The sequence below is a fragment of the Lithobates pipiens genome, unplaced genomic scaffold (genome assembly GCF_037356315.1).
Source record: "Lithobates pipiens isolate NorthernLeopardFrog02 unplaced genomic scaffold, aLitPip1_a1.2 Scaffold_23, whole genome shotgun sequence".
Taxonomy (NCBI): Eukaryota; Metazoa; Chordata; class Amphibia; order Anura; family Ranidae; genus Lithobates; species Lithobates pipiens.
Genome location: NW_027507785.1, coordinates 117694876 through 117713689, shown reverse-complemented (window position 1 = coordinate 117713689; position 18814 = coordinate 117694876). Strand labels below are relative to the sequence as shown.

Below are 18814 nucleotides of genomic sequence, written 5' to 3'. Positions count from 1 at the left end.
AACCCCAAGTCAATAAAGTCGAGGCCATACAGAGTTGGCCACGTCCCAACAGCAAGAAACAGGTACGAGCCTTTCTGGGAATCGCTGGCTATTATCGACGATTCATTCCCCATTTTGCTTCTCAGGCTGTGCCCCTCACCAACCTGACAAAAGGGAAAGAGTCGGTTATGGTTAAATGGTCCCCAGAGGCTGAGGAAGCATTTCAGTCCTTAAAAACAGCCTTATGTAGCCAGCCAGTGTTGTACTCACCAGACTTCTCTAAGGACTTTGTTGTACAAACTGATGCATCAGACGTTGGGTTAGGAGCAGTGTTATCCCAGGTCTGGAAGGGGGAAGAGCACCCAGTCATTTACCTCAGCAGGAAGTTAAAGTCCCATGAGGTAAATTACTCCACGATTGAGAAGGAATGTTTAGCAGTGAAGTGGGCTCTAGATTCCCTTCGGTACTATCTGCTAGGTAGGCACTTTGACCTGGTGACCGATCACGCTCCTTTAAAGTGGATGGCTCAGAACAAGGAGACCAATAGAAGGGTAAATAGGTGGTTCCTAGCCCTATAGGAATTTAACTTTACAGTTAAGCATCGCCCTGGTGTTAAAATGGGGAATGTGGATGCTTTGTCTCGGATACATGCGTGTCTGGCTGCTTGTGTTACAACCCCAAGGTTGAAACAAGAGGGGGGGGTATGTGGCAGCACGCAGGTAAAATCACCTGGTTGTATTCAGGATGGGAAATATGTGTGTCCTAGATTCAGGCTTTATGCAGACTTTTACAATTAGAGGGGAAGAGTTAATGAGCCCAGCTGAAGTAAGTGGGCTCATTAAGGCCTCTACAAAAAACCCCAGCATGCATAGGGAGATGCTCCATCCTGGAACCAGTTTTGTGTGTATAGACTGGGGAGTCTGAGATCTGTTCTGTGCGGTGAGTTAACGCCTGTGTGGCAAACCCCTACAATAGAGACAGGGACTGGGGCAGCACAAGGCTGCACCCAGTTGTTAGACAGGGAGTCTACGTGTGTAGTTAGAGGTCAAGCTGACCAGGATTTATTTTCTTGTTTTATTTTGTTTGGCTGTTATATGTATCACTGCATGTAGCCTAAATAAACCGGATCTTTTGTTTTTTCACCTACACCGCTGTCTGCTGTGCCTGACTTTGTGTTGTGAACCCATCCAGGGGGTCACACACACCCGCTACCGAGCTAACCCCCTCACACCACATACTCACTCCAGCTTCAGTCTCTCCTCGCCACCGCCGTGCGATGTTCCAGCCAAGTAAGCACTTCCTCTGCTGCATCAAAAAAGAACACTTTCCCATCATGTTCCACACGCAGCCTAGCTGGAAAGATCATGGCATATTTGTAGTTGTGAATCCTCAATCTACGCTTAGCCTCCAGGAATGTGCGGTGGCGGCTCTTGATTGAGAAGAAGTCAGGGAAAAGTGCAAGTTTGGCATTGCCAAATTCTATGTTGCCCTTCAATCTGGTTAGTCTCAGTGCTGTATCTCTGTCCTTAAAATTAAGCATCTTGGCTATAAACGTGCGTGGTGGGGCCCCCTGGGGTGGCGGCCTAGCCGGCATGTGGTGGGCTCTCTCAACCGCCAACATGGGGGAGAATGCCTCTCTGCCATAAGTGTCAATAAGTAGTTGCTCTAAGAACCCAGCCGGGTCCTTCCCTTCAGCTCCCTCAGGCAAGCCAATGAGCCTCAAATTGCATCTCCTGAGCCTTTTCTCCATTTCATCATGTTTTGAGAACAGTTGCTGTATCTGCTGTTGCAGGCCTTCAGTCTCGGTGTGCAGCGGCGGTAACGCATCTTCCACGGCGCTCAAGCGATTCTCAGCTGTCCGATCGGACCGTGTTGTCGGATAATCCGACTGTGTGTGGGCTCTATCGGACTGTTTCTGTCGGAATATCCGACGGACAAAGTTTTAGAGCTGGGCTATAAAACTTTCTGACAACATGATCCGATCTGACTTTGTCTGATTGTGTGTAGAGAATTCTGATTGGACAAAGTGCCACGCATGCTCAGATCAAATTCCTAGACCAAAGCTATTGACTACTAGCCTGAACGTAGTCCCGTCGTAACAAAATAACGTCGTCACATTACGTACGATCGGATTATCCGACAACTTTGTCCGGCCGTGTGTATGCAACACAAGTTTCGGACAAAATCAGATGGATTTTGTTGTCGGAATGTCCGACCGTGTGTACAAAGGCTAACTCCTCTAGTCTCATGTTGCCCTAATTCTGTTGTGTCTCCCTCCCTTCAGTTGGCATTGCTATGGGACATCCCACATAGTAACTACTATGGCACTGTGTCCCGTGATGTACTTCAAAAGGAAAGGATTTTACAGGTAAGCTGTTATAAAAATCCTATTATCTGCCTGATCATTGTGTGAAACTTTGTTCACCTGGCTAAAATATACCTTGTGACTGACTGCATCACATTCATTGGAATCAAAACCTGGGTTATTCAGGGATCAGGTGGAAGGTCTGTGTTGCATATGTTTAGTGCAGAATGAATGACCCATTTAGAAATAAAATAGTAACTGAGTCTGCACGAACAACAGAGGCAGTTGGTCTAAAAGGAGGGACAGCCCCTCCAAATGAGGGACTGTTGGGAGCTATGTTCATACATATTCACTCCAAAGGTTAAACTTAACCTTAATCCAAAGGTTAAACTTAAGGCGGTGAGCAGACCACCTGAGTTTCTTCACATCAAACTCATTAAACTATCCTTTTTTGGACCTGACTATCCACAAGGGCACCGTCATGCCAGACAGAAAAGCGCCTTGCCAAAACTGCATGAGATTGGAAGCACACAGTTGTCTTAAATGTCTCTGTATATCGTATGATCACTGGAAACACCCAAGCTCAATAATTTAGTGGTGTAGTTCTAGGATGTCCACAATCTGTACAAACCCTGCATTTGATGGCTGTCAGACTAGATAATTGCAGATGATCTGACTACCAAATCATTTTTGACTCCCACCAATTCTCTCATATCATGCAAAGCATACAAGTTTATATTGCACAGAAACAGGTGCACACGTCCCTTTAAATCAATAGTGCTGATAAAAAAATATAATATAACATTTCAACAGTGTACAAAAAGAAAAAAAAATACAAAACGCAAGCGTAAATTTAGAGATATACAATTTACAGAAGAAGTCCCACTCCAGCAAAGATGACCTGAGTAAATCCAAGATGCAGTTTTTAAATTATTTTTTCATTTATTAAGGGAAAAAATCTGTTCAAACCTCCCAGGCCCTATGTGAAAAAGTAATTGCCCCCTCCCATGCTGAATCATGAATGAACTGTGATTAACCAAAATTTTTTGGAAAGCTGAGTTAAATTTCACATCCCAAACCCAGGCCCGACTACTGCCAGACCGGTTTAATCAAGTAATCACATAAATAGAAGCTGTCTGACAAACTAAAGCATGCCAACAGATCACAAAAAGCCACACATCATACTGCAATCTAAAAAAAAATTCAAGAACAGATTAGAAACAATGTAATGTAAATGTATTGGTCTAGGAAGGGTTTCAAAGCTATTTCTAAGGTTTTGGAACTCCAGTAAACCATGGGGAGAGCCATTATACACAAACTGAGGTACTGTAACATGGAACAGTGGTGAACCTTCCCAGAAGTGGCCGCCCTACAAAAATGACTCCAAGAACATGATGACGACTCTTCCAGGAGGTCATAAAAGAACCCAGAACAACATCTAAAGAACTAGAGGCCTCACTTGCATCAGGTAATATCAGTGTTCATGATTCAACAATAAGAAAGAGACTGGGCAAAAGGGGCATCCATGGGAGAGTTCCAAGGCCAAAGCCACTACTGAGCAAGAAGAACAGAAAGGCTCATCTCACATTTACATTGGGGTCCTCATTTGATGAGGACCCCAAAGCATCCTCCCAATGTTGAGGGCATGTGGCCTGGTACGGTTCAGGAGGGGGGCCGCTCTCTCGTCCCCCCTCTTTTCCTGCGGCCTGCCAGGTTGCATGCTCAGATAAAGGGTCTGGTATGGACTTTTATGGGGACCCCCATGTCAATTTTTTTTTAATTTGACGCGGGATTCCCCTTAATATCCATACCAGATCTGAAGGGCCTGGTAATTGAATTTGGGGAAACCCCACCCTTTTTTTTTTTGACTTTCAATGAGTGTCCTCTGTATTACGGGAGCCGACAATTCATTATAGCCGTAAGTGATTTTAAATGACTTTTTTTTCTGCAGAAATTACACTTTGTGCAGGGACAATTCTAAGCACGGGAAACATGTGCCCTTTCACAGGCATACTATAGACCCCCCCCCCCCCCCCCCCCAGTATGAAATTAAAAGGAATATTACACTTTTATTGTTTCACTTTAATCATTATTAAAATCACTGCTCCTGACAAAACTACAATTTTTAAAACTTTTTTTTGCATTGATACATGTCCCCTGGGGCAGGACCCAGGTCTCCAAACACTTTTTAGGACAGTAACTTGCATATTAGCCTTTAAAATTAGCACTTTAGATTTTGAACGTTCGAGTCCCATAGACTTTAATATGGTTCTAAAGTTCACACGAAGTTTAGGTCTGTTCGGGGGGTGTGTAATGAAGAGATTACTCAATTTACAGAAATTCTCGTACAACACAATACAACTTCGGAAGTGATGTAATGTGTTGTATTGTAATGTATTATGTCGTTTCCAAACATGTGTGGTCCTGGTCTTTTGATTTTTTTAATTATTTTTTTGGACGAATACTGTACTAATTAAAGAAAATTGTACAATCTGGTATCATATGAGAAACTTTTTCTTGTTTGTTTTTGTTTTTTGGGATAATTTCAGATGATCGTGGTGATCGGCTCTCGATAGCTGTGTACCAACGATCAGATTATCATACGATCGATTTTAAAGCATATTTTTCACCCAATTTTCTGATCATGTGTACAAGGCTTAAAGTGTTTCTTAACCCAAAAAAACAAAAACAAATTACAGATCCTGGTCCCTTAAAGCAGATTAAACTGCACAGTGCGTGTTCTGTGTAATCTGCCTGCCTCTAAACTGTAAAAAACCTCCCTGAACCTTCCACTTCCTGTATCCACGCTAACCATTGTTGTCAGCGTACGTCCATTCCTCATCCGCAGCCCTACTCTCAGCTCTCCTCTCTCCCCCTCACCCCCTCCTCCTTGCCTGTCAGTTCTGTCTGTCTCTGTCTCTGCCCCCTCCTCATCCCTCCCACTATTAGTACAAATAAAATTTTACAAAATGTCACTGCCAGCCCCTCTAATATAGTTAGGCATAGCACACTGTATGAGTATTTTATAACAACAAGCATTGTAAATACAGTTTTTTTTTTAATTAATGTTTATTGAAGAAGAGAAGCATGTACAATAGCATATCAATCAATACATAAACCAATACCGGGGGCAGTGTTATTACATCGTTAGTTACTATGGATCAGAGCAATCTACTGCCCACGAGGGTCTAGCCACCAGAGGTATAAAACACCGCTGCTGGAACGAACAACCTCCGCGGTAGTACAAATACACCCCTCTCTTCCATTATTAAGGAGAGAATACAATAGACAGAGATAGAGAAAGAGTAAAGAAAAGAAAAAAGGGAAGAAAGAGATATAGAGAAATAAGGGGGGATGGGGGAGCAGGGGGGGGGGGGGGGGAAGGCAGGTCCACCTCTGATAAACAACTCCAAAATTACAGTAGAAACCGTAAGAGCAAGAGTTATGGTCACATCACATTGATTGAGACATTATGGCTGCATAACTAGAGGAATATTTAAAGGCAACCCAACAGGCCCAGATCGTCGTCGCCAGCTCAGATTTACCCCGGAGGGAGAGAGTCATGTCCTCCATGTAATAGGTGGTATCCACGTTGAGTAACCAACGTCGGAGCGTGGGGATCTTCCTCAGTTTCCAAAACTGTGGGATGAGGGTTTTGGCGGCATTTAAAAGGTGTGGTGTAATCGACCTTTTATAAGGGCCCGTTGGCTGCCCCGTGCAGTGGAACAGAACATACCACGGGTCGTTAGGGACTTCCCAACCCTGGATCTCTTTAATCCAATATAGAATCGCCAGCCAGAATGGGCGGATCCTCGGGCAGTACCACCAAATATGAGCATGAGTGGCTTCCTCTCCACACTCCCGCCAACACAGTGGGGAGGACTGGGGAGAAAACCTGTGTAATACAACAGGCGTGTAGTGCCATCTGGTCAAAAGTTTATACGCCATTTCTGATGCTTTAGAGGATCCGGAGGATGTATGAGCCAGGGTTAAGATTTGTGATTTCTGGGACGGTGAGAGATCCGTATGCAGTTCCCTTTCCCAGTACCGTAGGAATGTGGGAGTACTAGTAGAAGTGAGGGACAGTAGTGCTTGATAAAAGTACGAAACCGGCCTCTCAGTCGGGCTGGGTTCAGCAAATGCGGTTTCCACAGGTGTAAGCTCCGCCAAGGAGCGCAAGGGTTTTGGGAGCAAGCGAACAAAGTTCAACAGTTGATGATGTTTCCAGCGGTCCATATAGGATACGGGGGAATCACCCATGATGGAAGAAAGTGACAAAACGCCGGAGGGGCCGGCGAATTGATGTAGGTAGACGATATTGCCCAGCCGCCACGGATGAATCTGAGGGTCCATGTTACCCGGTGGGAAGAAATTGTGACCCACCAAGGGCATCAGGGGGGAGTTATACAACCAGCCATGCGTCCTACAGATAGAGTCCCATACCATCAAGGATGAGTGCGTTAGCGGTGACGTGGTAGGCAAAAGAGTCCGGAATTTCCTCGGGATCCACATCAGTGTGGAAGGTTCAGCACCACATAGGTCCGTTTCTAAATTCACCCAGAGTTTCGTGTCTTTGCAATATTTCAAATCAGAAAGCCTAGTCAGCACAATGGATCTATAATAAAGTTTAAAGTCTGGCACTGCTAAGCCACCCTTACATTTAGGGCGGGTGAGGAGAGATCTAGGCAGTCTGGGTCTTTTCCTATTCCATATGTATCGATGTACCAAAGATGTCAAGATTGTAAAAAATCCCACCGGTATCCCAAACGGGACCATCTGAAGCATGAAGAGCACCCTAGGCAGCAAATTCATCTTAACCAGCCCAATTCTGCCCAACCAGGAATGTCGTAGCTGGGACCATTTCTGAATATCAGACCTAAGTGTGTTAAGCAGGGGCAGAAAGTTAGCGCGGAAAAGGGACGATAGAGAGGGCGTAAGTTGGATGCCTAAATATTTCATGGAGCTCAGCTGCCAAGTAAAGGGATAGTTCCGTTTCAGGTGAGACACCTGTCTGACAGGGACAGAGATGTTTAACAGTTCCGATTTGGACATATTAATTTTAAAATTCGAGACCGAGCCATAGGCCGAAAACTCAGACATAAGATTGGGGAGGGTGATCAATGGTTGTTGTACATAAAACAATATATCATCAGCGTAAGCCGCGTATTTGTGTTCCGTCTTACCTATTGATATGCCATGTATACTCGGGTTTTGCCTGATAAGGGAGAGAAAGGGTTCCAGGGAGATCGCAAATAAAATTGGCGAGAGCGGGCATCCCTGGCGGGTGCCATTGTATAAGGTGAAGGGGTCACTAAGGGTGCCATTAATCCGTATCCGGGCAGTGGGGCGGTGATATAACGCCGATATTTTAGAGCGCAAAGAGGGACCAATGCCCAGGTGCGCCAGCGTAGCCATAAGGTAGTCCCAGTCCACCCTGTCAAACGCCTTTTCAGCATCCGTGGAGAGTAACAGGGTGGGCTGGGAAGTCCGCCGCACATATGCCATCAGTGAAAGTGTCTCCCGTTTCTCCGTCAGGGCGTGGAAAAGGGCCGGAGTCTGTTTCAGTTTATGCTGGCGTTCTAAGTCTGCGATGTCACGCAATAAGGTAGACTGGTGTAGCATGCGCTCCCTCTTTTTCCTAGATCCCAATTCCATAAACGTACCCCTAATGTACACCTTGTGGGCCTCCGTAAATACAGTTTTAGCATGATCTTCACGTGACTCTTGGCCGTTTCCAAGGCGACTGCAGGAGGGGCTGAGCGGCCATGTGATCTACCCAGCTGACGTCAGTGGGAGATCTCGGCCCCTCCTGCAGAAGCCATATATCAGATGTATACAGCAGCCGCGAGTCATGTGACCAGCCTGAAGATCACCCTAAATAGGTATTTATAATGCAAATTTTTATAAAAGACTTATGCGTTGTACACACGGTCAGATTTTCAGATGGAAAAGGTCCGATCGGATTATTTTGTTATAAAATCGTGTGTGGGCTCTTTCGGACTTTTTTCTCAAATTTTTCGACAAAAAAACCTATCGGACTTTTTCCGATCGTTTGTAGAGAATTCCGATCGGACAAAGTGCCACGCATGCTCAGATCAAATTACGAGACCAAAGCTATTGGCTAGTAGCCTCAATCTAGTCCCGTCATAATGAATGAACGTCATCACATTCTGAACAATTGGATATTCCGACAACTTTGTCCGACCGCGTGTATGCAACACAAGTTTCAGACAAAATCCGTTGGAAAAAATCAGACGGATTTTGTGGTCGGAATGTCCGATCGTGTGTATGGGGCATATGAGTGTGCTCTGCCAGGCCCTAATAGAGGGACTGGCAGTGATTTGCACATGTGGGTTAACAAACCCTTTAAGTCTATTCTGGTAAGTACATAAATCGCTATGTAAATCAATAGAACCAGTTAAAGCAGACAAAGACCAAGTGTGTGTCACAACTGACCCAAGCAACTGCAGCTACAAAAATTTTTTTTCAGTTGCTTTAATTCCTATGGTGAAATTGAATGTTGAGTTATAAGAAATCCATTTTTCCTAACTTAACCACTTAGAGCTCAGGCCATTACTTCTGCTCAGAAGTAATAGAAGGCAGCATTGGGAAAAACAAACACCAAGCTGTGATCATTACTAAAGGCTATAAAAGAGAATTCTTTCTAAATCTTTGCCGGTTAATCAAAGTCCAACAAAATATATTTGTCGGCTAAGCAAAGTTCATTAGGGCACCGCATTTGTACTTTAATGCATGTTTACAACCTGTTGCTTCCAGAGGTGTTTGCACTGGATTAATGTACTTATTTATTTTTTGTAGTTTGAAGTGGTTAGACCTTGCTGTTTCAGATGTGTGTGTGTACAATAGTCAGTAAATAGTGAAATCTCCATGTCAACGTTTCCTGCTTTGTCCCAGCAAGCATTCCAAAGCCAAGCATGAGAGCCTTGCTCCTCATGCTGCATTCCTGTTAATGGAAAATAAATAAATGCAAATCCTAACCATAAATTTTACAGTGCTTGCTAAAAGTGCTTTAAAGAAGTATTCCTTTTTTTTTTATTATTACGTTTCTGATCGGAGAAAGTACATGCAGAATTTTGTCCCATTGGAGCACAGCCACTCATCATGGCAGCTATCAAGGAAATGGCTGCTTTCCTAGGGAGCCCTTGATTCTGACTCCCAGCTCTTACCCAAGGCAAGCACCCATAGGAGAAGAGCAGAGGGAGGTGAGGCTGACATGCCACACCTTTCTCTGCATTTCTCTTGCCAGTGCTTGCCTCAAGCAAGTGCTGGGAGCCAGAGACAGGCAAAGCAGCCATCTCTTTGCTAACTGTTGTGTCAGGTGGCTGTGCACCGGGAAGGGGGTGGACCAAATCAGGCATCCCAGCTAGAGTTAAAGGGGCAACTATAAAGTTGGGACATGCACTGTATGGGCACACAGAGGAACTCCTTCCTGCCAGCAGAGATGGGCTGATTTAATATTAAAGCATATGACCCTGCTGGCAGGGAAAAGTTAAGACGGCTTCACATTTAGTCAGTTTGAACCTTTTTAACCCCTGACCCTTAGTGTACCCATGCTCCAGAGACTGTTACTGTCTGGACTTGCCTGGCATAATGCAATTTTTCTTTCTTAATTGTTGTGGCTGGCCCATGAGTCCACTGTGCATGCACCTTTCTTGAAGTATGGAACCATACTTATGATAGACACATCAATCCACAAGAATTGCAGCCACATCCAAAGGAATGAACAGGATAGATAGTGCGCATGGGCAGTGGATGCAAAGCGCATCCTGTATTGTTTCCAACAAAGGGCTGTATGGTGCGAACCAAGTACACAGTAAAGATCTTTAGAGTAAAAGTAAGTATTTAATACTTCTGAGTAAACTGAGGGGGAGGTGAATGAGAGGGCTGTTTCTGTGCAGCCATCTTGGATTCCAGAGGCAGTTGTGACCTTCTGATTGCTCACAGCATGCGCGAGATGCAACTGTAGGAAATTGCCCTGAAGCTTTCTGGGATGTGTGATGTGACCCTAAAAGGCTGAGGTTGGATTGTGGACTAAGGCTACGTGTCAGGAACCATAAACCAGGTGGAGACAGAAAATGCAATAAAAATAACACCTTAAATAAAATGACAGAAAATAACAGTTCAGTAACGTAATCAAAATCTAAAGCCAGTGTTAGGATACCAGAGCAGGTAATGAGACAATTTGTGTCTGCGTAGTAAGGAGCAAAAACAGGAACAGGTATTGGAAGAGAAGTCAGCCAGAGCAAGTCATGCACAGGACCACACAGGAGGTCATAGACCATGCAAGGGCATGGAGGAAATGAGCAAAGCTGTTTAAATAGCCAATAGAGGCTGACTGTAGGCTGGACTAATGAGGCATGTAATGGTAGCCAGGTGTGTCACTGTGGAAACAACAAGTGGCTGGTAATTAACCAACAGCTGAGCAGCCTCTGTGCACTGAGAGGATTTTTTTTGTCCACACATGTACATTCATCTGTCCAGCAAAACTGACAGTTGCAGGTGTTGAGACAAACCATACTGCACTTACAGGAGTACTTACCATAATCCCCTTTTATTTGTGTTTCTAACACCCCCCCCCCACCAAAAAAAAAAGATGTTATTGTAACTTCTTAAAAATTGTTAGCTGGCAATAATCTCCAGCTTTCATCTAAGCCCTTGTACACATGGTCGGACATTCCGACGCAAAAGGTCCAATCGGACCATGTTGTCAGATAATCCGACCATGTGTGGGCTCCATCAGACTGTTTCCGTCTAAATATCCGACCGACAGAAATTTTAGAGCTGGGCTATAAAATTTTCCGACAGCATGATCCGATCGGACTTTGTCCGATCGTTTGTAGAGAATTCCGGTCGGACAAAGTGCCACGCATGCTCAGATCAAATTCTTAGACCAAAGCTATTGGCTACTAGCCTGAACGTAGTCCCATAGTAACGAAATAACGTCACCACGTTACGAACGATCAGATTTTCGGTCAACTTTGTCCGACCGTGTGTATGATACACCAGTTTCGGACAAAAGCCGCCGGACAAAATCTGACGGATTTTGTTGTCGAAATGTCCGACCATGTGTACAAGGGCTAAGACTACAGTGCCCATTCCCTCAGTGATTTCACTTTTAAAGTACTGTAAATTTAAGTTAAAAAAAGTCTACTGGCAGGTCTTCAGGAAATAAAACGATGTGACGGGTACTCAGAAAATAAATTGCCATGTTAATTTCTGATGGCAGGCTGTATTATATGTGTAATTTTTTAGATCCACTTTAATATTAATGGCAATTAAAAATGCTGAGTTTCTCTTTCAGTCCCAACCGAAGCATGTTTATCGAGTGCTGCAATGTCAAGAAGCAGAGCTGGCACAGATGGTCTCTACAATGTCTGACAACTGGAAATTTGAGCAGGTAAAGCCCATTACTGAATCTTTCAGGTGGGTTGGGGGTAATTAAAATAAGCAAGAAATGTTATAGAAAATAAAATAGGCATCACTTTTAGTTTTCCTACCAACTATTTTGGGTGGTAGATCTTCAGTACACCAGAAGAGGGTCCACAGTAGGGAAAAGTAATTTGTAAGCAGCACTGGAAGGCACATCCCTATAGACACCACCTTGGGATAAGCTCTTCTAATTGCCAGGGACAGATGTAATTTGCACAGCTGTATCTTAAGCCTCGTACACACAATCAGATTTTACCAACGAGAACTGTGTTATGACAGGCTGTTGGCGGAAAATACGACCATTTGTACACTCCATCGGACAATTGTTGGATTTTCCATGGACAAATGTTGGATGGCAGGCTTTAAAATTTTCCACGGACAAATGTCTGTTAGATTTTCTGAGCGTGTGTACACAAGTCCGTTGGACAAAAGTCCAAAGTACAAACACGCATGCTCGGAAGCAAGGATGAGCTGGAAGCGGTCAATCTTGTAAACTAGTGTTTGTAGTGGAGAATTAACATTCGTGATGTGGTAAATTATGGAATCTCGATATGCAGCGTACATTCTCTTCTTTAATGTTTGTGTTTGTTGCCCGACAATTGTGTGCTATTTGTATGCAAGAAAAGTTTGGGGCCAACGCTTCGGACAAAAGTCTGCTGTTTTGTCTGTGGATAATCGTAGTAGAGAAGATATTTACTGCAGTTAGTGAGAGGTCCCTGAGGAAGTCCTATTGGACAAAATGCGTAGGGAAAAGGCCTATGTGCTGACGTCACACCACTGCATAACCCCGCTGTGAGGAAAGGTTGGAGATGGTGTCCACTACAAGGCTTGAACAGCATGGAGAGCAGTGACTCAGAGCAATAAGGCTGTTGTAGCTACACTTGCTATAGCTGATGATTCTGGTGAGTGTGCAATTCACTGGACGGCAGTGAGCGACAACACATTGTATGATTTGGTGCTTATTGGATTGGGTGGTGCATGGCACATTTTTTGTGTCTTGTTTTCATTCACATTTCAAATGACTTTTTGATATAGAGACTTTCTTTATGAGCACTTCATTGTATACCATGTTCATTGTGATTATTTGGAGCATGTTTTCACTTACCATTGGTAGTTTAATTATTTGTATTTATCATTCATATTTATTTAATTTATATACACTGTTGATAGTTATTTATATTTGAATGTACATATATTTCTTTGGCACTGCAAATACCTTTTTATGTAGATTTCTTAGGATTTGTATATCAGTCCCTACTTTGCCAGCAGCCTGCTAGCTACACCATAGCACTGATTTTTTCCCCTCACTTTTATAGAAAGTGATCCTACAAAAAGTGATGGGAAATCTCTGCAGCAAAATAAATTTTTTCCAGTAAAAAAGTGAAGGGTTTGAACCTCTGGCAGACTATTATTACTGGCTGTGTTTTCCACTCTCAATGACAACTGCTTCTCCTATTTCCTGTCCTGTGGTCACAAGGACAGGAAGTTGGAGACATCTGCCCAACAGACAGCCACAAATGCCTAAAGCGGCATTAAACAGCAAAAATTTTATATATTGCATCTAACCAATTAATGGATGTGATGGCTGCATCAAGAGTGCCCCTCCCACTCTGAATGAAGGAGCACTTGAGGCACAACAGACAGCAGCATTGTCAGTCTGGGGGGAGGGGAGTGTTAGATGTACTAGCAGATTTAGATCCTTCAACAAATTGAAACCAAACTCAAGCTCATGTCGTATAATCCTTTTGCAATAAAGATTTCACAAAAATAAACAAAAGCTGACCATTGTAAGCAGCCCTACCAATGGTTAGTCTCATCTCTGTACTTGATACATTCTGCTGGAGAGCTCGTTCTTTTAAAAAAACAACAGATTTGTTGTCTGGATCCACCAGATGGAAATAGAAGAAAGAAAGCCCTAAAAAGAAAATGAATGTAGCCATCACATCTGAGAAATGGTAAGCTATCATATAATGTTTGCTTTTGGGCTTATTACCACTTTAACAAACACATTTACTCCTCCCATTTCACCCCAAAGTAAAAAAAGTTCAGCTTTGAACCTTTACCAATAAATCAGAGCTGTGGGTCTAATCCCTCTGTGTAAGTTAGCCTGTCACTGTGTTTTCACAAGGTAATGACCATCTCTCTTTCAATGTTTGGGCCTGGTGATTGGTCCAAGCCCTGCATCTTTGGAGCAAGGAGAGGTCAATTGTTCCTCCATAGCCAGGGTACGGCATAGGTGAGTATCAGGGAGGGAGGTCTGGCCTGTCAAGAGAACATAAATGGGAAAAGTAGCAGACCCCCTATAGGTTAGGGTAATGCACAGATAAGAGTTTTTTTTTCTTCTTTTTTGATATTTGTTTGTACTGTTTCTGTAGTTGGTGAATGTGGGCTCCCCATATAACTACAGCAGTGAAGGACAACCGGAGTTTCTTTGTGTGGTCTCCCGGGAGTTACAGAGTAAGAAGAAAACATGTGGATCTGGGGCATGCAGCACAGCGCAGGTAAAAAACATTTTGTAAACAAAAAACACAAATGTTTATCGACGCTAAAAACAAACTGGAGTACAGTGGTTATATATGTCCATGCTGTGCAGGTTTCTGCTAGCAAAAAACAAAGAGTATCTATGAAATGGCGAAGAAGCAAAACCAAAGGCAAGTGTACACAGCCTAGTGATGTACAGGGTAGCTCTGTAAAGGATCTTCTGTTCGTGGCAGACAAATCCACCATATAATGTCCTAAGACAAATGTAAGATTATGCAAGATGGTAATAAAGAGGCAAATTCCACAAAGCACATATCCCAGAGTCATGTTAAAGGGACAATGGTGGGGGATGATAGGCATATAATACCAACCGACTCCAAAGTCCACTTTAGACTAATGAAAATGTCAATATCCGGATGACCATGATGGTGTCCAAACAGTCAGAATAAAAGAGCCAGAAAATCCAAAGGAAGCAAAGAATGAGATCATCTTTATTGTAAACAACATGATGGAAGGTTATTGAGTGGGGGGATACCATGGGTTACCCACCAGGAGGGTGACGGCTGAAGAACCACATGCAAGCAAAGTGAGCTGTGTGCCCGGCCGCACTGGTAGCAAGGACTAGAACTGACGTCAGCCTCCTGAGAGCCAAACGCTTCTGGGTGGATGGATTGCTGTCCTGCAAGACTTGCGAAAGAGGTGTAGGACTCGAAATGCGTTGTCATGGAGATGTAGTGAAGCTTTCCTCCACCATGAATTGTTTGGCTCTCAGGCCACTGATATCAGTTCTGGTCATTATTACCAGTGAGACCCGGCCTGCAGCTCACTTTGCTTGCAGCGGTTTTTATGCCCTCTCTCTCCTTGCAGCTTCGCCCAAGGTTTCTCCCCTCTTCATTGGCCACAAGTTAGAGCACAGACCTTTTTCATCTCCACATTGCGGGATCACCAGGAAAACTCCAGGAGTGGGCTTTCTTTTACTGTAAGTGGATCACCTTTCATCATATTGTTTTCAATAAAGAGGATCTAATGATTTGCATTGGATTGGATTTAAACTGGATTTACTAGGCCTTTTATTCTGAATATTTTGATACCGTCATGGTCATCCAGATATAAACATTTTTATTAGCCTAAAGTGGACGTTGGAGCCAATTGGTATTATATTTGCATTATTCTCCACCATTTCCCAGGAGTTTGGGATATGTGCCTTATGCAATTTGTCTCATTATATGGTGGGTTTATCTGTCATGAATAGAAGATCCTACATGGAGCTCCAGCACATAGCCTGTGATTGACAGCCTCAGCTCTGTTGAGGTGTGCTGTGTGAAGAGGGGTGTTTCCTTTCCCTCCAATCAGCTATCACGTAGCTCTGCAGAGTGTAATTTGAGCTCCCTGCCCCCTGCTTTCTGAAGGCTCAGACAAGCTATATAAATTCTTCACGCGACACGGGAAGCATTTTTCCCCAAAAAAGTTCAGGAGCTAGTTTTGGGTGACATGTTTTGCAGAATTCGTGTTGCAATCGCGGCAGACCCGCACCACAATTTGAGGTGTCTATCAAATGAATGGCATCTCAGTCTCCCTCAATCACGTTCTTACTTTCAATTTTATACTATATACAGTATATATCTTATATATAGTAACCCCATCCACCTTGTTTATGTAATATATTTGAGGGTGGACATTTGTCGTCTTATACCATTGGTAGAAACCTAACAAAAATGATTGTAACTAATCTGTGTGCAGGTTTTTGTCTTAGCCACATGTTCAGTTGGACATTTTGTTATGATTCCAGGTTTTTAATTTATTATGCTTATATTTTGTTGCATGCAGAGCTGTGAACCTGAGAAGGAAGAAGAGATTGTGTTGAACCCAGACTGTATTGTCTTCCATGAGAAAGAAAGAGACGGACGGCATTAACTTCTGTGAGTTTCCATTTTCCTCCGTGCTTGAGTATCTAATGGTTATAATGGTTTTGTTATATCTGGATACGGAACCTTCCGGTCTATTTCTCAACAAAGAGTAGCTCTCTGGATTCATAAATAATAATGTGCAGCACCTCTATAAAAATGTTAATATATTTGAAAAAAAAATGCATGTATATAAATCATATATAAAGTAATGAAGTGATAATATATTGAATTAAAAAAGCCCCAGAATAAAGTGTATTCCAATGAGAAAAAAAGGTTTGCTTCCAGTGTCCAAAGAAAATCTTCCAGCTTGAATCTTAACACACCACCACTTGTGCTCAGGGCTAATAATGGACTCACCAGATTCTATGCAGCCATAAGCAGCGCTTCAATAACATAAAAACTCCCATCCTCTCATACATGACCATCCAACTGCTAGGTCTATAGGTGTCCAACGTTCTTATGTTTGCCAGAGGGAAGCCTATGTGCATACAAGGGCTGTATGTAAAGAGGATGCCCACCACATAGAGCCACACCGAAGGGTCTCATAGTGTAGTTATTTATTAAAATATATGGGTGCTTTCACACTGAGCCACTTTACAGGCGCTATAGTGCTAAAAATAGCGCCTGCAAATCGCCTCTCCTCTCACTCCAGTGTGAAAACCCGAGTGCTTTCACACTGGAGTGGTGCGCTGGCAGTCCTACAAGCAGCATCTTTGAGATGCTTTAGGAGCGGTGTATACACTGCTCCTAAAGCGCCCCTATCCATTGAAATCAATGGGCAGCAAACTGCAGCGGCGCTTTTAACCCTTTTTCGACCATTAGCAGAGGGTTAAAAGCGCCCCGCTAATGGCTGAAAAGTGCTGCAAAATGATGGTAAAGAGTCACTATAAAAAGCGGTCCTTTACCGCCGACGCCCGGACGCTGTCAGTGTGAAAGTGCCCAAAAGGATAACATGGTCTATAAAAACAGAAATTCAAATCCAGTTACTAAGATGGCCACCAATTCCAATCGCATGTAATCCAGCCCTAAAGCATTTCATGCAAGGGCACTATCTGGTGAGTGCCTTATTAGCACTGAGCACAAGTGGTGTTGGGTTAAGATTCAAGGTGGAAGGCTTTCTTTGGACACTCGAAGATGGCCTTTTTTTCTCATTGATATAAAAAAAATTTCATTGGAATACACTTTATTCTGGGACTTTTTTTATTCAATATATTATCACAGTTAATAGGACTTTATTGTTTTATATATTATTTATGTACATACATATTTTGGATGTAAATAACAAAAAATAATGTTTAGAAGGGGCCAGGCGCTACCGGTAATAGCTAAAAAGAGAGGTGTGTGCATATATGTGTAAAGGTAAATACACATACAGCACTAACCACCTAACCACAATAATTATTGATAATGAGAAACCCCACCATCCACTGATTGAATGCAGGAGAAAGGAGTAGGCAGAGCAAATGATAGGCAAGACCATATAATATACCCCACTGATGAATAATACAATTTAGTACTGATTGTGGTATACACTAATATCTATAGTATGCTAGGAGTATCACAAAGTATAAATCTCATACCACACCCATAAGGTGCATATATAAACCACTAATTGCAACCTATATAGCCATGTGCCAGATAAACAGGTTGATCACGGCAACAAAAAAAAAAAAGTATACCACAATCAGTACTAAATTGTATTATTCATCAGTGGGGTATATTATATGGTCTTGCCTGTCATTTGCTCTGCCTACTCCTTTCTCCTGCATTCAATCAGTGGATGGTGGGGTTTCTCATTATCAATAATTATTGTGGTTTCTTAGGTGGTTAGTGCTGTATGTGTATTTACCTTTACACATATATGCACACACCTCTCTTTTTAGCTATTACCGGTAGCGCCTGGCCCCTTCTAAACATTATTTTTTGTTATTCGCTATTACTTGCGTTTCCTTTTTAGGATTGCGAGGTATAGGGGTGGCGACACCGTTTCAGTGCCCTGTCCGTTTGTGCCAGTTTTTTGCTAGTACCTCTACCACAGTTTGGTTCTGTGTGACCTGTGTTTATTAATATTTTGGATGTAGATCTATTTCTAGCTGCCTTCTCCATACTTCTAGCACATACTTCACTTTTACTATTTTACTATTTTACCTTTTTTTTTGTGTAGTTAAAGTTGAAACAGAACATCTTATTGGCTGCTTGAGGTCACAGCTCCACTTTTGCATACATTTTATAGAGTATCATCTTTATTTTATTGTCAGTATTATAATTCTTTCATTGTTAAAAATAACTCAACATCATCATTCTCATCTCATTCCTTTCTTCTTCTTTTACAGACATTATCCTCAGTGACCATTGCCCTACAATCCCTTCCTATGTCAAATAATACATCAAGTAAACACACATTTTCATAGCAGTCTCATTGTTTATTACCATGCATTATGTGAACCTTTTAATAAAATCTATCCACTAACCAAGGGATGTGTGAATAGCAGCATTTGTAAACACTCTTTAGCTTTTACCTGTTTAAGGCCCCTTTCAAGTGGCCGCTACGATCCGGTCCACCTGAAAAACAAATCGTAAGCTCTATAAAAATATGGGAAGATGGCTGTAAACAAATGTGCATCCATTGACATCCGACTAACTAAACTCCGATTCCAGTCAGGTCCAGAAAAAATACCAACTGCATGGTGCT

At 42.8% G+C, this 18814-nt stretch overlaps 1 protein-coding gene across 2 annotated transcripts in view; it reads left to right on the top strand.

The window, feature by feature from the left end:
* The window catches only part of KCTD17 (potassium channel tetramerization domain containing 17), an 88118-nt gene extending 69522 nt beyond the window's left edge, over positions 1-18596 (top strand). Inside the window, exons 3-6 of one of the 2 annotated variants that reach the window (XM_077452252.1) lie at positions 11607-11702; positions 14110-14235; positions 16043-16134; positions 18456-18596. In XM_077452252.1, the coding sequence (XP_077308378.1) occupies positions 11607-11702; positions 14110-14235; positions 16043-16129 (309 nt within the window). In that variant the 3' untranslated portion in view covers positions 16130-16134; positions 18456-18596. Of the gene's footprint in view, positions 1-11606; positions 11703-14109; positions 14236-16042; positions 16135-18455 lie in introns of those variants that run through there. The other variant, XM_077452251.1, reaches the window with a different exon arrangement.
* Positions 18597-18814: the final 218 nt, after the last annotated feature.